Below are 18,128 nucleotides of genomic sequence, written 5' to 3' on the forward strand. Positions count from 1 at the left end.
TCCCTCTCTTCATCACAGATGCCATGTAGCCTCATACGAGCTGTGTGACCTTGGCCAAGTACTTCACCTCTTGGGAGCCCCTGGGCTGCTTAGGGGGTCATGGTTCTCAGCTCATGGAGTTCGGGCTGAGGATTTGATGAGAGAATGCGTGTGAAGAACTTGGCCCCTAGTGCACCCTCATTACATATGAGCTCCTTTGCCCTGAAGCCTGAAGAAGAGAAGGGACTGGCCCAGGGTCCCACAGGAAGCCAGTGGCTGCGCGGGGCTGACGGCCAGCTCGGAGATCCGGAGATCCGTCATTTCTCCCATAATCTGGTTCCTTTGTCTTCCTCTGGGCTTGGCGTTGGAGGCAGGGCTTGAGGAGTAGGGCCTGTTCTCGGAAACTCAGTTTTCTCTGTCCGCTCCCCTGCCCCCACCCGCACCACCCAGACTGTTTTGTTCCTGGCACTCCTGGGCATCGTTGGACGGTGCATCAGGGATGCAGCCAAATTGTCCATCTTGTCAGAAGTTGAGCCCAAGGCAGCAGTCACTGTCCCAGACACAAAGTTCCCAGACACCGGGTTGCGCGGGTCCCTCAAATGACCCAGAGTCTGACTCCTGCCAAAGTCTTCACTGGCTCAGGTGGGAGCAGGAAACAACTGTTCTGCCTGGGTCTCCTATGGATGGACGCTAACCGCAGGCCTGTCTACACCCCTGGAACCCAGGGGTCTTCGTGTTTTATGAGCCCCGGGAGAGGGGAGGGGAGATGAAGTCAGTGAGGCACAGAGAGGTTAGGAAGCCCTCCCAAGAGCACACAGCAAGACAGAGGCAGCTCAGTCCTTTTTTCAATTCTATTTTTTAAAATAGAATACCCCCCTATCCTCCAGGTTTATTGAGATATAATTGACAAATAAAACTGTAATATATTTAAACTCTACAATGTGATTATTTGCTATACATAAGCATTGTGAAATGATCACCACAATAACACCTCCATCTCCTCACATAGTTAACTTTTGTGAGTGTGAGACTGTTTCAGATCTACCCTCTTAGCAAACTTTAAGTATATAATACGGTATTGTTAGCTCTAGTGACCATGATGTAAATTAGATCCTCAGAACTTACTCATCTTAACATGGAAAGTTTATACCAGGGGTCCTCAAACTGTGGCCCACGGGCCACATGCGGCCCGCCCAAAAACATTTATCCGGCCCGCTGGGTGTTTGTGCCACCGCTGCCTGTTGCTTAGCAGCCAACTAGTTTTTTTTTTTTTAAACTATAGTCCGGCCCTCCAACGGTCTGAGGGACAGTGAACTGGCCCCCTGTTTAAAAAGTTTGAGGACCCCTGGTTTATACCCTCTGACCAACACCTCCCCATTTACACCCACCCCCAGTCCCTGGCAACAGCTTTTCTACTCTCTGGTTCTATGGATTCAACTTTCTTCTTCTTCTTTTCATATTCCACATATAAGTGATACCAAAGGGTCCATACAGTATTTGTCTTTCTCTGTCTGGCTTATTTCACTTAGCATAATGTCCTCCAGGTTCATCCATGTTGAAACATGTGGCAGGATTGCCTTCTTTTTCATGGCTGAATAATATTCCATTGTATATGTGTGTGTGCTGTATATGCACAATACAATATACATGCTGTGTTTTTCTTTACCACATTCATCTGTTGACAGACATGTGGATTTTTTCCGTAACTTGGTTATTGTGAATAATGCTGCAGTGAACGTGGGAGATCTCTTCATGGCAGGTAGCTCTTTTAGATAGCGATTTTATTTCCTTTGGATGTCTATCCAGAAGTGGGATTGCGGGATCATATGGTATTTTCTAGTTTTAATTTTGTGAGGAAACTTCATACTGCTTTCCCTAATGCTTGCCCCAGTTGACATTCCCACTAACAGTGTACAAAGGTTCCATTTTCTCCTCAGCAACATTTGTCATTTCTTGTCTTTTTCTTAATGGACATTCATGGGAGATGATAGCTCACTGTAGCTTTGCTGTGCGTTTCCCCGATGATTAGTGATGCTGAGCATCTTTCCACTTACCTGTTGGCCATTTGTCTGTCTCTTTTGGAAAAATATCTGTTCAGATCTTCTGCCCATTATTTAATTAGACGATGATGATGATGAATATTATTATTGCTATGGGGTTGCCAGGGCTCCTTATATATTTTAGTTATTAACCCCTTATCAGATATATTATTTGCAAATATTTTCTCCCATTCTGTAGGTTGTTTTTTCATTTTTCTGATCATTTCCTTTGCTGTGCTTAAACCTTTTAATTTGATGTAGCCCCACTTGTTTATTTTTGCTTTTGTTGCCTATGCTTTTGGTGTCAGATAAAAAAAATTATTACCAAGACCAATGTCAAGGAACTTACTCCCTATGTTTTCTTGTACAAGTGTTATGACTTTAGTCTTACTTTTAAGTCTTTTGTCCATTTTGAGTTGATTTTTGTAAGTTGTATGACATAAGGGTCTAGTTTCTTTCTTTTTTTTTTTTGCATGTGGATACAGTTTTCTCAGTCCCATTTACTGAAAAGACTATCTTTTCCCCATTGTGTACTCTTGGCACCTTTGTTGAAAATTAGTTGACTATATATTTCTAGGCTCTCCATTCTGTTCCATTGATCTATGTGTCTGTTTTTTAGGTAATACCATACTGTTTTGATAACTATAGCTTTGTAATATAGTTTGAATTCAGGAAATGTGATGCCTTTAGCTTCACTTTTCTTGCTCATCATTACTGTAGCTATTTGGGGTCTGTTGTGGTTCTATACAAATTTTAGGATTTTTTTTCCTATTTCTGTGGGAAATGCCATTGAAATTTTATAGGGATTGCACTGAACCTATAGATTGCTCTGGGTAGTATGGACATTTTAATAATGTTATTTCTTTCGATCCATGAACAAGGGATATCTTTCCAATTATTTGTGCTGTCTTCAATTTCTTCCAATGTTTTATAGTTTTTAGCGTACAAGTCTTACACATCCTTGTTTAAATTTATCCCTAAGTATTTTATTATTTTTTATGCTATTGTTAAATGTTATTGTTTTCTTAATTTATGTTTTTGGGATAGCCCATTGTTAGTGTGTAGAAATGCAACTGATTTTTGAATGTTGTTTTTTGTATCCTGCAACTTTACTGAATTTGTTTCTCAGTTCTCAGTTTTTTGCTGGAGTCTTGAGGATTTTCTATATAGAACATAATGTCATCTGCAAACAGACAATTTTACTTCTTTTTCTCTAATTTGGATGCCGTTTATTTCTCTTTCTTGACTAATTTTCTTGCTTTGGCTAGGACTTCCAGTACTATGTTAAAGAGAAGGGGTGAGAGTGGGCACGATGTCTCTTCCTGATCTTAGAGGAATGTTTTTAGCTTTTCACTTTTGAGTGTGATGTTAGCTGTGGATTTGTCATGTCTGGCCCTTATTATGTTGAGATACATTCTTACTATACCTAATTTGTTGAGAGTTTTTATCAGCAAGGATATTGAATTTAGTCAAATGTTTTTCTGCATCTATTGAGATGATCATATGATTTTTATCTTTCATTCTGTTAATGTGATATATCACATGGATTGGTTGGCAGATATTGAATCATCATTGCGTCTCAGGGATAAATCCCACTTGATCATGATTTTGTAATTCTATTGATTTTGGTTCGCTAATATTTTGTTGATGACTTTTGCAACTATGTTCATCAGGGATGTTAGCTGGTATTTTTTGTGTGTGGTTTCCTTGTTGGCTTTGGTGTCAGTGCAATGCTGGCCTCGTAAATGAGTTTGGAAGTGTTTCCCTTGACTTCAATGCTTGGGAATAATTTGAGAAGGGTCGGTATTAATTGTTCTTTAAACACTTGGTAGAATTTACCAGTGAAGCCATGTTGTCCTGGACTTTTCTTTATTGGGAGACTTCTCATTACTAATTCAAATTCTTTACTCATTATTGGTCTGTTTGGATTTCCTATTTCTTCAGGATTCAGTCTTGGTTGGTTGTATGTTTCTAGGAATTTATCTGTTTCTTCTAAGTTAGCTAGTTTGTTGGTGTATACGTGTTTACAAGAGTCCCTTGTGATCTTTTGTATTTCTGTAGCATCAGTTGTAACATCTCCTCTTTATTTTTATAGCATCTCTTTCATTTCCGATTTTATTTATTAAAATGCTCTCTTTTTTCATCGTCTAGCTTTGTCGATTTTGTTTATGTTTTTCAAAAACCCAACTCTTAGCTTTATTGATCTCTTTAAATTGTCTTTTTAAGTCTCTCTTTCATTTGTTTTCACTCTGATCTTTGCCATTTTCTTCATTCTAACTTCAGGCTTAGTTTGTTTTTCTAGTCCTTTGAGGTATAAAGTTAGATTGTTTATTTGAGATCTTTCCCTCCCTTAATGTAGAAAGAATCACTATAAACATTATCACTATAAACTTCCCTCTTAGAACTACTTAAATGTTGGTGTGTTGTGTTTAGATTTTAATTTGTCTTGTGATTTTTTAAATTTCCCTTTTGATTTCTTATTTGCCTCGTTGGTTGGTTTCCCAAACCTAGTCTTGCTACCTGCTTCTCCTTTTCCTCTTTTCTACTTTTCAGACGGTCTGTCCTGCGCTGGCAGAGCCAGGGCATGGGTTATTTTGTCAGCAGGGCTGAGGGGAGAGTTGTTTATTCCATTTGCCCACGCGGATGCTTTTCTGTGCAGCCAGCAGGGCTCCCGGCCGGCCTGCGGCTTTCCAGAGATGATGGGTTAGTGCTTTGCTGGCCACGGCCCAGGTCCAGGTCATGGTCAGCAGCAGCAGTGGTTTTAATAAACAATCTCCTTTGTGAGCAGCAGTCTGGTTTCCAGCGTGCTTTCCCTAAGGCAGTCCGATTTGTCATTTTCCAGCACCTTGCAGTCATAGGGCTCTGACACCACTCCTCCTTAGTGCGGGAGCCGAGCCCAGATGAAACCTCCAGGGGCCATTTAGCCCTCACAGCTGGGGATGCTGTGGGCCTGAGGTTGGGGTGGGCATTACCAGTATCCCCAGACCCTGAGGGAACTGTGGGGTGAACTGTGTGCCTTCCCCATGGATGGGGTGTCCCCTCACTGAGCCCTACCAGAGGATGTCTCGGTATGTAGCCCAGGATGGACCCTCACCATTGGGGACTCAGTTGTTTGGGGTTCATGGTGGGCTGTGCTGTCCTATGCCTATAATACATATTTCAAAATAATTCGAAAATGAGATGCAAAACTATAAGCGCAGTAAGATTTCCACATGAAAAAAAAAAGGCCTGGAAACCTCTGGAAGGAAGTAGAAATCTGAACACACAAACTCACATTTCCTCCCAGGGGTAGGGACAGGGGCGATTTTTATTTTCTTGTTTATATTTTTTTCCTAGCTTTCAAAGTTCCTTTTTCCTTTGTCATAATCCAGGGGAAAATACCATATAAAGAAAAATAATGTCCCTCCCAACTCCAGTGCAGTGTGATTTCGTCAAACAAGAGATGAGCCAATGGTGAGGCCAGGGAAGGAGCAGCCTGGCTTACTGATGGTGCGGGGAGGGGCAGTGTACGGTGGAGAAAAAGGTGGGGAGCAATCACGGCCAGCTGCTGGGAGGAGGTGAGCTCCCAATTCCATGTTCTTCTCCCCAAGAGGAGAAGACAGCTTTCTCTGAGCCACACTGTAACAGGTCCAGCCCCCACAGGTCGCCTGCTCACTCTAAGAATCCACTTGTGGTGACAAATGGGGACAAATCATCCAGCGAATGACTTCACACTAAGTTCTCGGGAAGATGCATGGACCGTGGCCGCAGCCAGGCTGCAGAGACACAGACTCCCTGGAGTGAGGCAGAGACTCTCTACCAGCGCCTGGCCCTGGACCGGGGCTCTGCTCTCAGGCCCCTCCTGACAGTCAGACGGAAGAGACCTCTTTGCTTGCACAGCCCGGTGGCCATGCACTGGGGAGCTGGGCACAGAGCAGGTGGCCCTGAGGCCTGGGCAGTAGGAGCAGGGGTGCGGCATCTTGACCCCTGCCAGTGGGAGGAAACCTGAATGACCTCCATGACTTGTCTGTCTCACCCCTCTTGACCTACCATCACCCCAGCCTGTTCCCGGGACTCTCTTGAGGATGTCGGGAATGTTGGAGGCGGGCAACCCCTACCTGTGTGTTCCCAGGCAGGCAGAGCTGAGCAGGGTCACCCAGAGGTGCCGGCCTCTACCTGCTGTATCTGTGTCCCCATCCCAGGCCTCCTTCCCTCTGCCACCCGGGCCTTGACACCCAACTCCAGGCCTGGGGATGGTGGGCAGCACGCAGCCTGTTTATTTTATCGTGACACTGGCACTAGCTAGCTCTGGGCCTGACCTTGGGGTCAGGGAGAAAGGAGATGGCACCCCACGCGCACGCACATGCGCGCGCACACGCGCGCGCGCGCGCACACACACACACACACGCATCATGGTCCGCTTGGCTGAGCACCTGAACATGTATATCCTTCTACCCAGAGCAAAGGAGAGAAAGTTCTGCACTGATCTGGCCAGACTCCACTGCTGGTGCACCCCACCATGGATAGCCATCGGGGAGTGAGAGTTGGAGCCCCAGATACCTGGGAAACGGAAGCAGAGCCTCTCCTGCCACAGGGATTAAACCCGTGGCCTCGGCCTGGCCTGTGGGTGGGAATGGCAGGCATTCCCACAGCCTTGCAGCTCTCCTCTCCTTTTGTTCTTGCTTCTTGGGTTCTCTTTGGCCCTCAGTTGTCGGCTTGGGCCAGTCCAGGGCTGGAGCAGAGCCTGGGGCCTGGGGGCCAGAGGACGAGTCCCCACCGTCGAGGGGACTGAGGGAAGCCCAGAGAGGCTGGCTCAGGGTTATGAGGTGCTGGTTCCATGTTCTGAGAACCAGGTTGGCATTGGTTTCAACCGGGCTGCCAGCAGCCGGCCTCCCGGCCTTGAGTTTGAGAAGCTGATATGGAGCCCGGCAGCCTCCAGGAAGCCAGGTGACCAGGACAGCGCCTTCCTGCTGGGCAGCTCCAGCCCCTTCCCTCCCTCCCTCCTCTCCCTGCTCCTCCAGCCTCCCAGCCTGGGGAAGCTGCTGCCACTGCCCCCCACCCCTTCCAATTCCTCATTGATTTACAAACACCCTAAGCGTTTCTGCTGAGAGGGGCGATGTGGAGACTTCGGATGCCTTTAAAACTAGATTTGAAAGAAAGAACTAGATAGCTTGAACCTGGTGGCGTACACAACGGCCCTTTTATGTTTGCTTACTGATTGCTTAATTTAGCCTGGGCCACGCGGCCTTGAGGCCATGCCAGCGGTTTGTGAAAGGTGGTTTTCTAGTCCTTGTTGGAGCTGCCCCTGCTAGTATGTGTGTGTGTGTGTGTGTGTGTGACATGCATGTGTTTGCCTCTGGGAGCAGCACAGGAAGCCAGAATTGTCTCTTCCCTGCCATGCTCCACAAGGCGTATCCTCTGGGTGGCACCCCCAATCCCTCCGAACACAGCAGAGCTCCCTACAGTCATAATGAACAGGGCAACTCACCTGCCTCGCTGGAACTTCCCACCCACCCCCCAAACCCATCACAGCATAGGGACCACCTGACTGTCCTACACATCTCCTTGTACACACACACACACACACACACACGTACACCGACACAGACACACAAGTGCACATACAGACACACACAGAGACACTCACGCACATGCACACACAGACACACAGAGACACACACAGATACAGACACAGACATACACACATGCACACACAGGCACACACACAGAGATACATACGGACACAGACACGGACATACACACATGCACACACAGGCACACACACAGAGACACATACGGACACAGACACGGACACACACACATGCACACACAGGCGCACACAGTGCCAAAGGCAGTGCACACACATGCAGAGCGGTCCCTGCTGGGAACTGGGGCAGCTGCTGTCCACGGAGCCTGGGACCATCTGTTTCCCCTGCCCGTGTCTGGAGGCCTCCAGGGGGGCCTGTCTTCCCCACAAGGCCCCGCTCGGTTCCCCAGACGGAAAGCCTGATTCCCTGACAGGCCTCTTTTGGAGTTGGTAGCTTTGGAAGGTGAGCAGAGACTGAGATGGTTTGGGGAGCGAGGTCAGGGCTGCTCACCAAAGAGTGAGGGAGAGCTTTCCCCTTCGGGCCTCTGGGCATCCCCTCTGCAGACCTGCCCGGTCCTCCTGCCCTCCTCCCTCCCCTCCATCTCTAGCACGTTGACCTAATGGAGGGCTGGGAGGTGGCCAGTGGGCCGGGACTGGTGCAGAAGGACGTGGTGGACCGGGGCTGTGTCTGCAGTGCCTTAAGAGTGGAAGGAGGCCGGTTGACACGCCCTCATGCAGGTAGCCTTAGACATGTCCCCGACACTGACAGTGCCCCTTGTGGCCCAGCTCAGCCAAGGGCCCCTGCGGCATGCCACTCAATCCATGAACTCATTCCCTGTCCTACCAGGGGTGGCAGACTGGCTCCACCCTGGTGTCGTTTCTTAGACACTCCAACCATGGCCCAGGGTCACCCAGGGGAGCAGGTACCTAAGGCTGGAAAAGCCAGGTGGTCCCTGCTCTGCCCAGGCTGTGTGGTCACCCAGCCCTGGCCCCAGGATCCAGCACCAGACACGTGCAGGGAATGGGCTGTTGAGTGCAGAGGTTTCAGGTGGGAGAGGCCTGGCCCGGGCCGCGGAGGCTGCGTCCAGTCTTCCCCAGCTCCCAGGTCAGCTCCGGGCGGCTGCTCGTCAGCAGCTGAGGGCTCCCCTGCTGCCCCAGAGCTTCCCTGCGCCTGTCCGTCTCCTTGGCTTTGAGCGGCGTGTCGGGAGGGACCTGGCAGATGTATCCTTTGTGTCTCTTCCTGACACTGCAGATGGGCTGGGGAGATGGCCCCAAACTGAACCGTGGCTTCTTAACTTGGCTTCTTAAAGTGCATCAGGCGGAGAGTTTGACACCTTGAGTCAGCGTCAACCTGCCAGTGACAGCAGGGTGACCCTGGACAAGCCACATGGCTTCTCCAGGCTGCAGGGTGCTAGTGAGGGGTCCTTGGCCAGGACTGGCTCTTGCCCCAAGGCTGCCGCCATTGAAGTCTGTCTTTTGGACAAGACGTGGGGCCTTGGTTCCCATGGGCTTAGCCATTTTCCACAGATGATGTGATGGGAATGAAGTGGTGCCATGGGTATGTGTCTCTGGAAGAAGAAAGATCTACTAATAAGACCAGGACCTGCTATGTCCCTGGCATCTTCATAAGGACGTCTGTAGTTTTAGTTTATTTAGATCTCAAAGCCCTATGAGGCAGAGGATGCCTCTCCATTTTGCAGGGGAAGAAATGGAGGCTCAAATGTTAAATGAAGTGCCCGAGGCCTGGGTGGCTGCAGGACTGTTCTTGACCCTAAGGCCTGACAGCCCCTCTCAGCCTCGTCTTTGATCCAGAAGATGTCATACACAGGCCTGGGAAACGGAGGCCCAGGGAGGGGAAGAGCTGTGACGGGTCCTGCAGTGGCAGGCCTGGGCCTGGACCCCAGGGCCCCGCTGCCCCAGTGTCCCCGCAGGCACCTCCCCCGGCCGTCGTCTGGCTCCAGGGCCGAGAATGCCCCCTTTGTGCCACACAATCTCTGATGATACGAGGGCCTCCCTGCTCTGAAGGCCCCGATTGTCCCTGTGAGCATGGAGCTGGGCTGCCCACATCCCCGTCCCCACCCCGCCCGCTATGGGGCCTTTTGTGCTCCGGGATCTCAGCACAACAGCCAGGCCGTTGATCCAGAAGGCCCGGCGTGACTGGGGGAGGGCGGCGTGCCAGCGCGCTTGCTCTTCCCTGCGGGGCTTGCCCCAGTTCCAGCCAGGAGGTGGGCTCTTTCCTCCGGGCCAGAGCCCTGCCGCAATGAGGAGGGGCCACGCGGAGCTCGAGAGACCTCATGCCCTGTCCTGGCTGGGCCCCTAACCAGCCTGCTCTGCAAACTGGGGAGAGTCAGGCCCCCTCTCTGGCCTCAGCTTCCTTATCTGTAACACCAGAGGTTGGATAGTAGAGAAGAGTGGAGAGGTCTGGGGGGCAAAGGGAAGATTCAGCTCAGGCCTGTGTCTGGACAGTAGAAGGAACACCGGGCTGGGAACCGGGACAGCTGAGCGCCAGCCCCATGGCTGTTTGGGGTTGTGCACCCCCAGCTGGGCCCCCTCTCAGGGCCTGGGTTGTGTGATCTGCAAAGGAAAAGGGGGCAAGTCCCTCCTGCTCAGACATGGCAGAGGGACCCAGGCGTCAGATGGGCTTTAGAGGCGCAGAGAGCGTGTGTGGGCAGGGCGGTCGAGAGTGTTCAGGGTGGGAGTGAGGGGGTGCTCCGTGCGGGCAGGGGGGCGGGCTTCCCGGGCACTTGGGCACTCTGTTCCAGTGGGAACTTCCAGGGAGTCTTGGGTTGGTCTCTGGGGTATGTGTGGTCCTCTTTTGTCATTTTTCTCTTTAAATAGACCATCGACTTTCTGAACGACAACATTCGAAGAGGAATCAAGAACTACTATGATGACCTGGACTTCAAAAACATCATGGACTTTGTTCAGAAGAAGGTGAGCCAGGCTTTTTGAGTCAGAGATGTGCCACCCATGCACGTTGGCCCCCGCTTGGGACCCTGCTCAAGAGGGTGAGGGTGAGGGGTTATGTGGCTTATTCATTCCCAAGCAGGTGGCCAACCAGCCAGAACGGGGCTGGCCTTCTCAACCAGTCCTCTGCCCACGTGCCTTGCTCTACCTGTTCCATGGACCCTCCCCCTAAAAAAGGGAATAAGGTTGGAGTAGCTACAGGCCACCCTGCAGGGTCCCAGGGTGCCCCTCTCCAATGGGCAAAGACCCTCCTTCCTTGAGAGGGGAGTGAGCTGAGCTCCAAGCCACCCAGTTCAGAAGTCCCTTCTGCGGGCTCCTTCGGTGGCGGGAGCTCACTCCCAGCCAAGTCCAGGTCAGCCCCGGTGGGAACAGAGCCCTTCCCTGATTCCAGCCCCGGCGCTGGGAACAGACCAGGGCTTCTCCTGTTCCTCCATGACCCTTCTTGGACGGCGATGATGTCATTTTGAGATGCTGTCCCTCTCCCCCAAGGGCGGCCCAAGCCTGTGAGCGCAATAGCAGCTGCAGGACCGGCCCCTGTCCTGCTTGGCTTAGACACACCCATCTCACTTAGTCCTGACCCTCAGGCTCCTCCTCTGCCTCGGGGGATCCTGATGGTCCCCTCCTCGTGGCGGGGTTGCCTGGACTTGATTCAGAAGTGCTTAGAGCAGTGCCAGGCATGGGGCAAGACCTCAGTCAGCAGGTGTCAGCGTCCTCATGTTCTCCCAGGTGAAGGCAGGCAGGGCTGGAGGACTGTGAGCCTGCTCAGCCCTGACAGCACTTCCTGGACATGGCCTGGGGGGCTTCTGCTGGCCTGACCCCCCGTGACAGCCCTCAGTGGGGACGGACCAGCATCTCACTGCACCCAGGGCCCCCGCAGTGGCCACTCCCTTGGCTCAGGGCTTTCCTGTGGTCACAACAGGTGCAGCCTCTGGGAGGCCCTTCTTGGCCAGGGATGTGCCTGCCAGCTCTGGCTGGCGGGTGGAGCGCGATGCTTTTATTGGACCCAGCCTTGAGCTGGTTGGGGATTTTATTTCTCCCAGGGTGGGTGGGGGTGTGACTCATGCTCATTGGGCACCACTTGGTGTCAGGCCCTATGCTGGGTGCATCGTGCACGGCCTCTCTTTGTAATCCTCAGCTCAGCTGTGCACAGCTGGGATTTCCGGCTTTGCAGAGGAGGATCTGAGGCTCAGAGAGGCTGATCAGCTTGCCTGAAGTCACACAGCTGGGAGTGGTGGTGTGAAGATGTGAACTCGGGTCTGTCTGATTGCAAAGCAAATGCCCTTTGCGCTGTACCACAGAGAGGCACGTTCAGGTCCTAAAACCTGAAATGTTGTGGGCTGACCAGGCCCTCTAACCATATCACTCCCCTGGGTAAGCCCTCCAGTGACTTCCCGTCACTCAGAAAGAATACGATCCCAGCTCCTACTGCTCTGCCTCACAAGGCTCTGTAAGTCTGGCCTGTGCCGCCTCCTCACCCTCACCCCTCCCACTCTCCTCGCTGTGCCCTGTGCGCTGGCCTCCGCCTGCTGCTGAACTACAGCCGGCTCGTTGCTGTGCAGGGTCTTTGCACGTGTTGACTTTTTCCTGTTGTTCATGGTTCAGATTAAATGTCATCTCAGAGGCCTTTCCTGACCTCTAACCTGCCGCTGCCCCGCCCCCTCCTTCCCTGGGTGCTCACATTCCTGGTGCACAGCGCTGTGGCACTGACCTTTCCATGCCCTGCTAGCACTCGGACTCCCTCCACTGGAATGCGTCCCACGTGGTGGGCAGGGCCGCGTGCTTTGCTCACCCTGTCCCTGCGGTGCCCAGAACAGTGCCTGGACACACTGCATGCACCCCGGAAGAGTAACTGCTCTCCCAGGCATTGGCACCGCTCCAGGGGGAGATGCAGGGAGGAGCTCATCTCAGGGGAGAATGGCACCAGCCTTCTCATGGCTCCGTGCTGAGCCCAGGGCAGGATGGAGGCGGGTGCCTCTCTGCTAAGGGCAGGCAGGCGGCGCTGGGGTCACTGGGTTGTGGTGGCTTCCATAGAATCCTAGTCCCTGGGACCTTAAAGGCCAACTTCTCTGGTCTGACACCTGCACTGGGACATGAAGATGGAATCCACTTGTCAAGGGAGGACTTGGCCTTCCCGTGCTTAGTCACCACCCTGGTATCCCACCAAGAGGCTTCTTAGCTCAGCTCACACGCCTCTCCAGTGACGGGGTGCTCTCCACCTCCGGGGCGGCCATGCTGCCTGGGGAGGGCCTCGCCCTGACAGCACCCGGCTCAGGTGCTCCCTGTTGCTCCTGGGACCAGGGGGAGCCACCTCATAAATTGCACCGTCCCCTGCCAGGACCCCCTCCTGCTGTCTGCCCACGGCCTCAGTGGTCACAGCAGCTCCCTTCCCTGCTTGCTTCCTCCCTCAGTTCAAGTGCTGTGGCGGCGAAGACTATCGAGATTGGAGCAAAAACCAGTACCACGACTGCAACGCCCCCGGACCCCTGGCCTGTGGGGTGCCCTATACCTGCTGCTTCAGAAACACGGTACTCCCTGCTCCCCGGCCACCCCGCTGGTCCGGCACCAAGAGCTCCTGCAGGGGTGAAGCTGGCGGGGGGGGGTGGGGCTTCCCTTCCCTAGGAGTGGTGAGTCCGCATCATTGCGCCTCACCTGTGCAGGCTTGTTCTAGGTGCTTTAGTTGTATTAACCCACTTAGTCCTGTCAGCTACCCTGTGAGGTCGGCGCTATTGTTGTTTTACCCTCTGAACAGGAGAGGAAACTGAGGCAGCAGGAGGTTGGTGGGGCTGGGATGGCAGGCGGGCAGCCATCGTCAGGGCTGTGCTCTGGACTCCTGGACAAGCCAGGTGGGAGCAGGAGAGGACTCCGGCCAAGGCAGCTTAGCGCGGGTGGCCAGTTCTGCCTCCGCAGCTGGAGGGCCAGAGCGGGCCAGCCTTGGGCGTCTCCAGGGCTTGAGGGCCTGGTGATCATCAGTGACAAGGCGCCTGGAAGGGGGAGCTGGTGATGTAAATGCCAGCAGGGGCCTGCCCACCTCCTCACCCACTTAGCTACTTGGGAGGCGGTCCTGTGTAGTCACCGCTTACGAAGGACAGAGGCTTCGTCAATCTTCTGTGTTTGACTAATGTGTCCAAAAACTGCCTGGTTTCTGGGCTGGAACGAGGCAGAGAGCTTCGCGATTACTCATGCTCCGATAGTCATGGAAAATTTCTCTTCGGACGTTGCCATCATTCCGTGCCCACTGGCGGGTTCTGTAAACTGAGCGGCTGGTGGCGTGGGTGCGGCCTCGCCCAGGAGTCGGGGAGCCAGTGACAAGTGCACGAGCCCTGAGAAAGGCTGGGCCAGGAGGGAGGTGTGTTGGAAATGTTAGCTGCCATTTTAGGGGAGCTCTCTGGGCAGGGGGTGCTTGGAAGGAGCCCAGTGTTTTTGGGGGGCCTGTGGGAAATGATCCTGAACTTTGTCACCCAGGGCAGTGGCACCTGAATGTCCAAGTTGGAATGAGGAAGCCCAATTTTAGTTCATTCATTCAACAAGTATTTATTGAGGACCAACTATTTGCCAGACGTGGTTCTGGGTTCTGGGTTCTTAGGCAAACACACGGAGAACTCTGCCTGCATGTGGCCGGTGTCCTCGTGGGGAAACTGACAAAACAAGTAATAAAGGAGGATGTTAGAAGGTGATAAATGCTAAGGATAAAAAGTAAAGCAGGGCTTTACTTTTATGGAGGGCTGCCATTTTAGATACTGAGAAGGTGGGTTCTCCGTAAAACCCTGAAGGAAGTGAGGGAGTAAGCCATGCAAACTTGGGGACGGGCGTTCCTGGCAGAGAGACCAGCAAGTGCAAAGGCCCTGGGGTGGGAACGACCCGAGTGTGTTTGAGAAACAGCACAGAGATAGTTTGGCTGCAGCAGAGTGAGGGCTGGGGGCGCTGAGGACAGTAGCAGGTGAAGCCAGAGAAGTTACGGGTGCTCTGAAGGCTACCGTCAGAACTTTGATGTTCCCCGGAGTGACAGGAAGGGACAGTCTTCAGTGGCTGAGTGGCAGCTCTGACTTGGGCTTTCCCAGGATCACCCTGGCTGCTGTGGGCACAGGGGTGGATGCAGGGAGCTGGGTGAAGGGCTAGTGCAGCGGGCTAGGCGTCACAGGTCAGGCTGTCTGGGTAGCAGGCTCTGAGATTCGGGTTAGTGAGCAGGAGGCTCAGTAGAAGTGCTCTCAGGGTCAACACCTGTAAGGGAGCTGACAGGAGCAGAGCTGGGCAGAGGGGGAAGCTGAGCAACGATGCAGACCCAGAAGGAGCCTCAGCTGAATCCATGGGGCACGGAGGCCGAGGCTTCATACCCACCGTGACCAGGCATTGCGGTGGTCCCGTGTCCCACCTGGGAGGGACTGCTGACTCTGCTCAGCAGAGAAACAGAACTAATAGGACGTGTGCCTGTGTGTGTGTGTGTGTGTGTGTAATTGGCTCATGGAATCATGGAGGCAAGGGAGTCCTGAGAACTGCAGGGTGATCAGCAAGCTGGAGACTCAGGAGAACTGATGCTTCCTTCCAGTCTGAGTCCCAAGGCCTCAGAGCCAGGAGGGCTGCTGGCGTGGGCCCTCGCTGAAGGCTGGCAGATGGAGACCCAGGGCCTGGTGTTTCAGTTCAGATCTGAAGACAGTCTGGCTGGAAGCAAGCTCTATAAATGGGGGTGGGGGTGCGGGGGGAAGGGCAGACTTTTTTTTTTTTAATGATTTTAAAATTGATTTTTAGAGAGAGAGGAAGGGAGAGGGAGAGAGTGAGCAAAACATCGATTGGCTGCCTCCTGCACTTCCCCCAGCCGTTCTCAACCTGTGGGTCGCGACCATCGGAAAACACATATAGCATATCAGATATTTACATGACGATTCATAACAATAGCAAAATTACAGTGATGAAGTAGCAACGAAAATAATTTTATGGCTGTGGGTCACCACAACATGAGGAACTGTATTAAAGGGTCGCGGCATTAGGAAGGTTGAGAACCACTGCATCAGGAAGTGAGCCTGAAACCCGGGCATGTGCCCTGACCGAGAATTGAACTGGCAACCTTTTGGTTCACTGGACAATGCTCAACCAACTGAGTCATGGCCGCCAGGGCAAGGCAGCCTTTTTGTCCTAATCAGGCCTTTAACTGATTGGACGAGGCCTGCCCATATTAGGGAGGGCGATCCACTGTCCTTGGTCTACTGATATAACTGTTGTTCTCATTGGAAAGATACCCTTACAGAAACAGCCAGAACAATGTTTGGCTAAATATCTGGGCACCGCCGAGCTCAGTCAAGTCAACACATAAAATTAACCACACGTGACAGTCACCGTGGGGGGGCTGCCAGCTAAGGGCTGCTGCCAGCAGCGCTCCCCTCCCAGCAGCAGCTGCGGGGTTCTGGGCAGCTCCTCACAGCACCCACCTCACCAGGCAGGAGAAGGCAAGGGCTTAGGGTAGGTGGCGGTCGTGGAGGAGGCAAACCGTGTTTTGCAAGTGAGCCAACAGGGTTTGCTGGCAGATGGGGTGTGGTTGGGGTTGGTGAGAGGAAACTGAGGAGAACTCCCAGAGTTTGGTCTGAGCTACAAGGAAGGTGGGGCTACCACTGCTTGAGGGGGAGGACTATAGGGACAAATTTGGGGACGTCAGGAGCTCGGCATGGACATGTGGGGTTTGAGAGCCAGTGTGATGTGCCAGCAGGACTGTCAAAGTGATAGTTAGAGATGAGCCTGGAGACGGGGGAAGAGGTCAGGCTGGGAGCATAGACACAGATGGGGCCTCCGAATGGGGCCACCGGGTGGGGAGGTGCCTGCCACCTGGCTGCGTGATCTCCGGTCCCGCCGTGTGCTCCCCGTGTCCCCCCCCCCCCCCCCCCAAAAAAACCCCACTGGGGATTTCCTCTAAATGTGGAAGAGGGTATTTCCTTCCTCGATGGAATCGGTGCCATTTGTGTGTGAAGCTACTTGTCTTATACGATCGCATTCAGCCAAGGTTCTGAAACACATAGAACAAAAAACTAAACGTAAAACAATGGAATCGTGGGAAATATATTCTGAAGTAGGAGGGCCGGATGATGGAGATGTGAACTACTGACCTATCAGCTGCAGTGGTTCTCAACCTTCTGGCCGTTTAAGTACAGTTCCTCATGCTGTGACCCAACCATAAAATTATTTTCGTTGCTACTTCATAACTGTAATGTTGCTACTGTTATGAATCGTCATGTAAATATCTGATATGCAGGATGGTCTTAGGCCACCCCTGTGAAAGGGTCGTTCAACTGCCAAAGGGGTCGCGACCCACAGGTTGAGAACCGCTGAGCTAAGGGCTATGGCGTCCCTGGAAAGGAGCCTTGTGTTTGGTGGCTTGGCGCTCCCTGGCAGCCGAAGGAAAGGCGGTGTGGCCTGCTGCCCTGGCAATGCTTAGCAGAAGCAAGCAGGCCCGTCCTCCAGGGAAAGCCATGGTTCCCCTCGCTCTCAGCTCGAAAAGAAACGTCCTAACGGGGCTTCCTAGAGGATCTGGGCAGGACTGGTCCCTCCCCCGGGGAGAGAATTCTTCCTGCCTGAGCCTTCTCTGCCTTCTCTAACCTGGGGCAGGAACTCCGCCTCAGTGGCCCCGGCTCTCTAGGGGGTTGGGAGCAACAGAGCTTCACATCGGCTTATAAATATCGATTCTGTGGTCCAACCCAGGCAGGCTCGACCCTGGGAAAGCCCCTGGATGCCTCTTACCCCCCTCCTTGGAGGGGAACTTACCTGGGAGGGAAGGCGAGTCCCCCTTACCCCAGGGCCGAGGGAGGGCTCTGGGCTCCTGTATGAGGGACGCCTCTGCCCACTGCCTGTCTGCTCCCCACGGCAGGGGCTGCGGGCCCACCTCCGGGGCTGGAACCCCAGCGAAGCGTGAAGTCACTCTGGTCACCTTGATACACACCAGAGAGTTTGCCTATTTATTATGTTCACGGCTCCCTCTTTAGAATAGAAGTTCCATGAAGGGAGGACTTGGTTTAGTTCTTCTTCATTCCAAACACCTAGGACAGTTATGGGCACACGGTGGGTGTTCAGTCCATATTTGCCTGAATGAACGGGCAAACAGGGTGGGAAGCGCCCACTCTCATTGTGCCCTCAGGTCCCTGCTCCTGGCCTGACCCTCTCCATAGGGGTCATGTTCATGGCCTGGAGGGGCCAGAACGCTCGGTGGATGCTGGCGATGCTGGGTCCCAGGGCGCCGGGCAGACGGTTGAGGCTGAGGCTATGTTGCTCACATACCAGGCCCTGGCACTTAGACTGATCCGGGTGATGTCTGAGTTCCACCCGCTCTATAGGAAGGAGAGTCACGCCCTTCCTGGTCTCTCCGGAAGCTGGGCTTATAAACAAAGTCCCTCCAGCTGGCACCCTCTCCTTCCTCTCTCTCTGTAAAATCAATAAAAATATATATTTTTAAAAAATGATAGGCAGGTTTCCCCAGAAAAACAATGTGATGGAAGGTAGCTGTGACCCCAGCCAGTTCTAGAGTCTAACTTTATCCATAAAGGTGCTGAAATACTATATAGTTACTGTGGGCAGGGAAATGTAGAGGACAAGAAGGATTT

General features: G+C 52.8%; 1 protein-coding gene across 1 annotated transcript in view; it reads left to right on the forward strand.

The window, feature by feature from the left end:
- TSPAN15 (tetraspanin 15) overlaps positions 1–18,128 on the forward strand; it is a gene marked incomplete at its 5' end in the record, with an annotated part of 50,446 nt that overhangs the window by 27,197 nt on the left and 5,121 nt on the right. Inside the window, 2 exons of the mRNA XM_006761003.1 lie at positions 10,423–10,518; positions 12,960–13,076. Coding sequence (XP_006761066.1) covers positions 10,423–10,518; positions 12,960–13,076 — 213 coding nt within the window. The remainder of the gene's footprint in view (positions 1–10,422; positions 10,519–12,959; positions 13,077–18,128) is intronic.

The sequence above is a fragment of the Myotis davidii genome, unplaced genomic scaffold, assembly GCF_000327345.1.
Source record: "Myotis davidii unplaced genomic scaffold, ASM32734v1 scaffold134, whole genome shotgun sequence".
Taxonomy (NCBI): Eukaryota; Metazoa; Chordata; class Mammalia; order Chiroptera; family Vespertilionidae; genus Myotis; species Myotis davidii.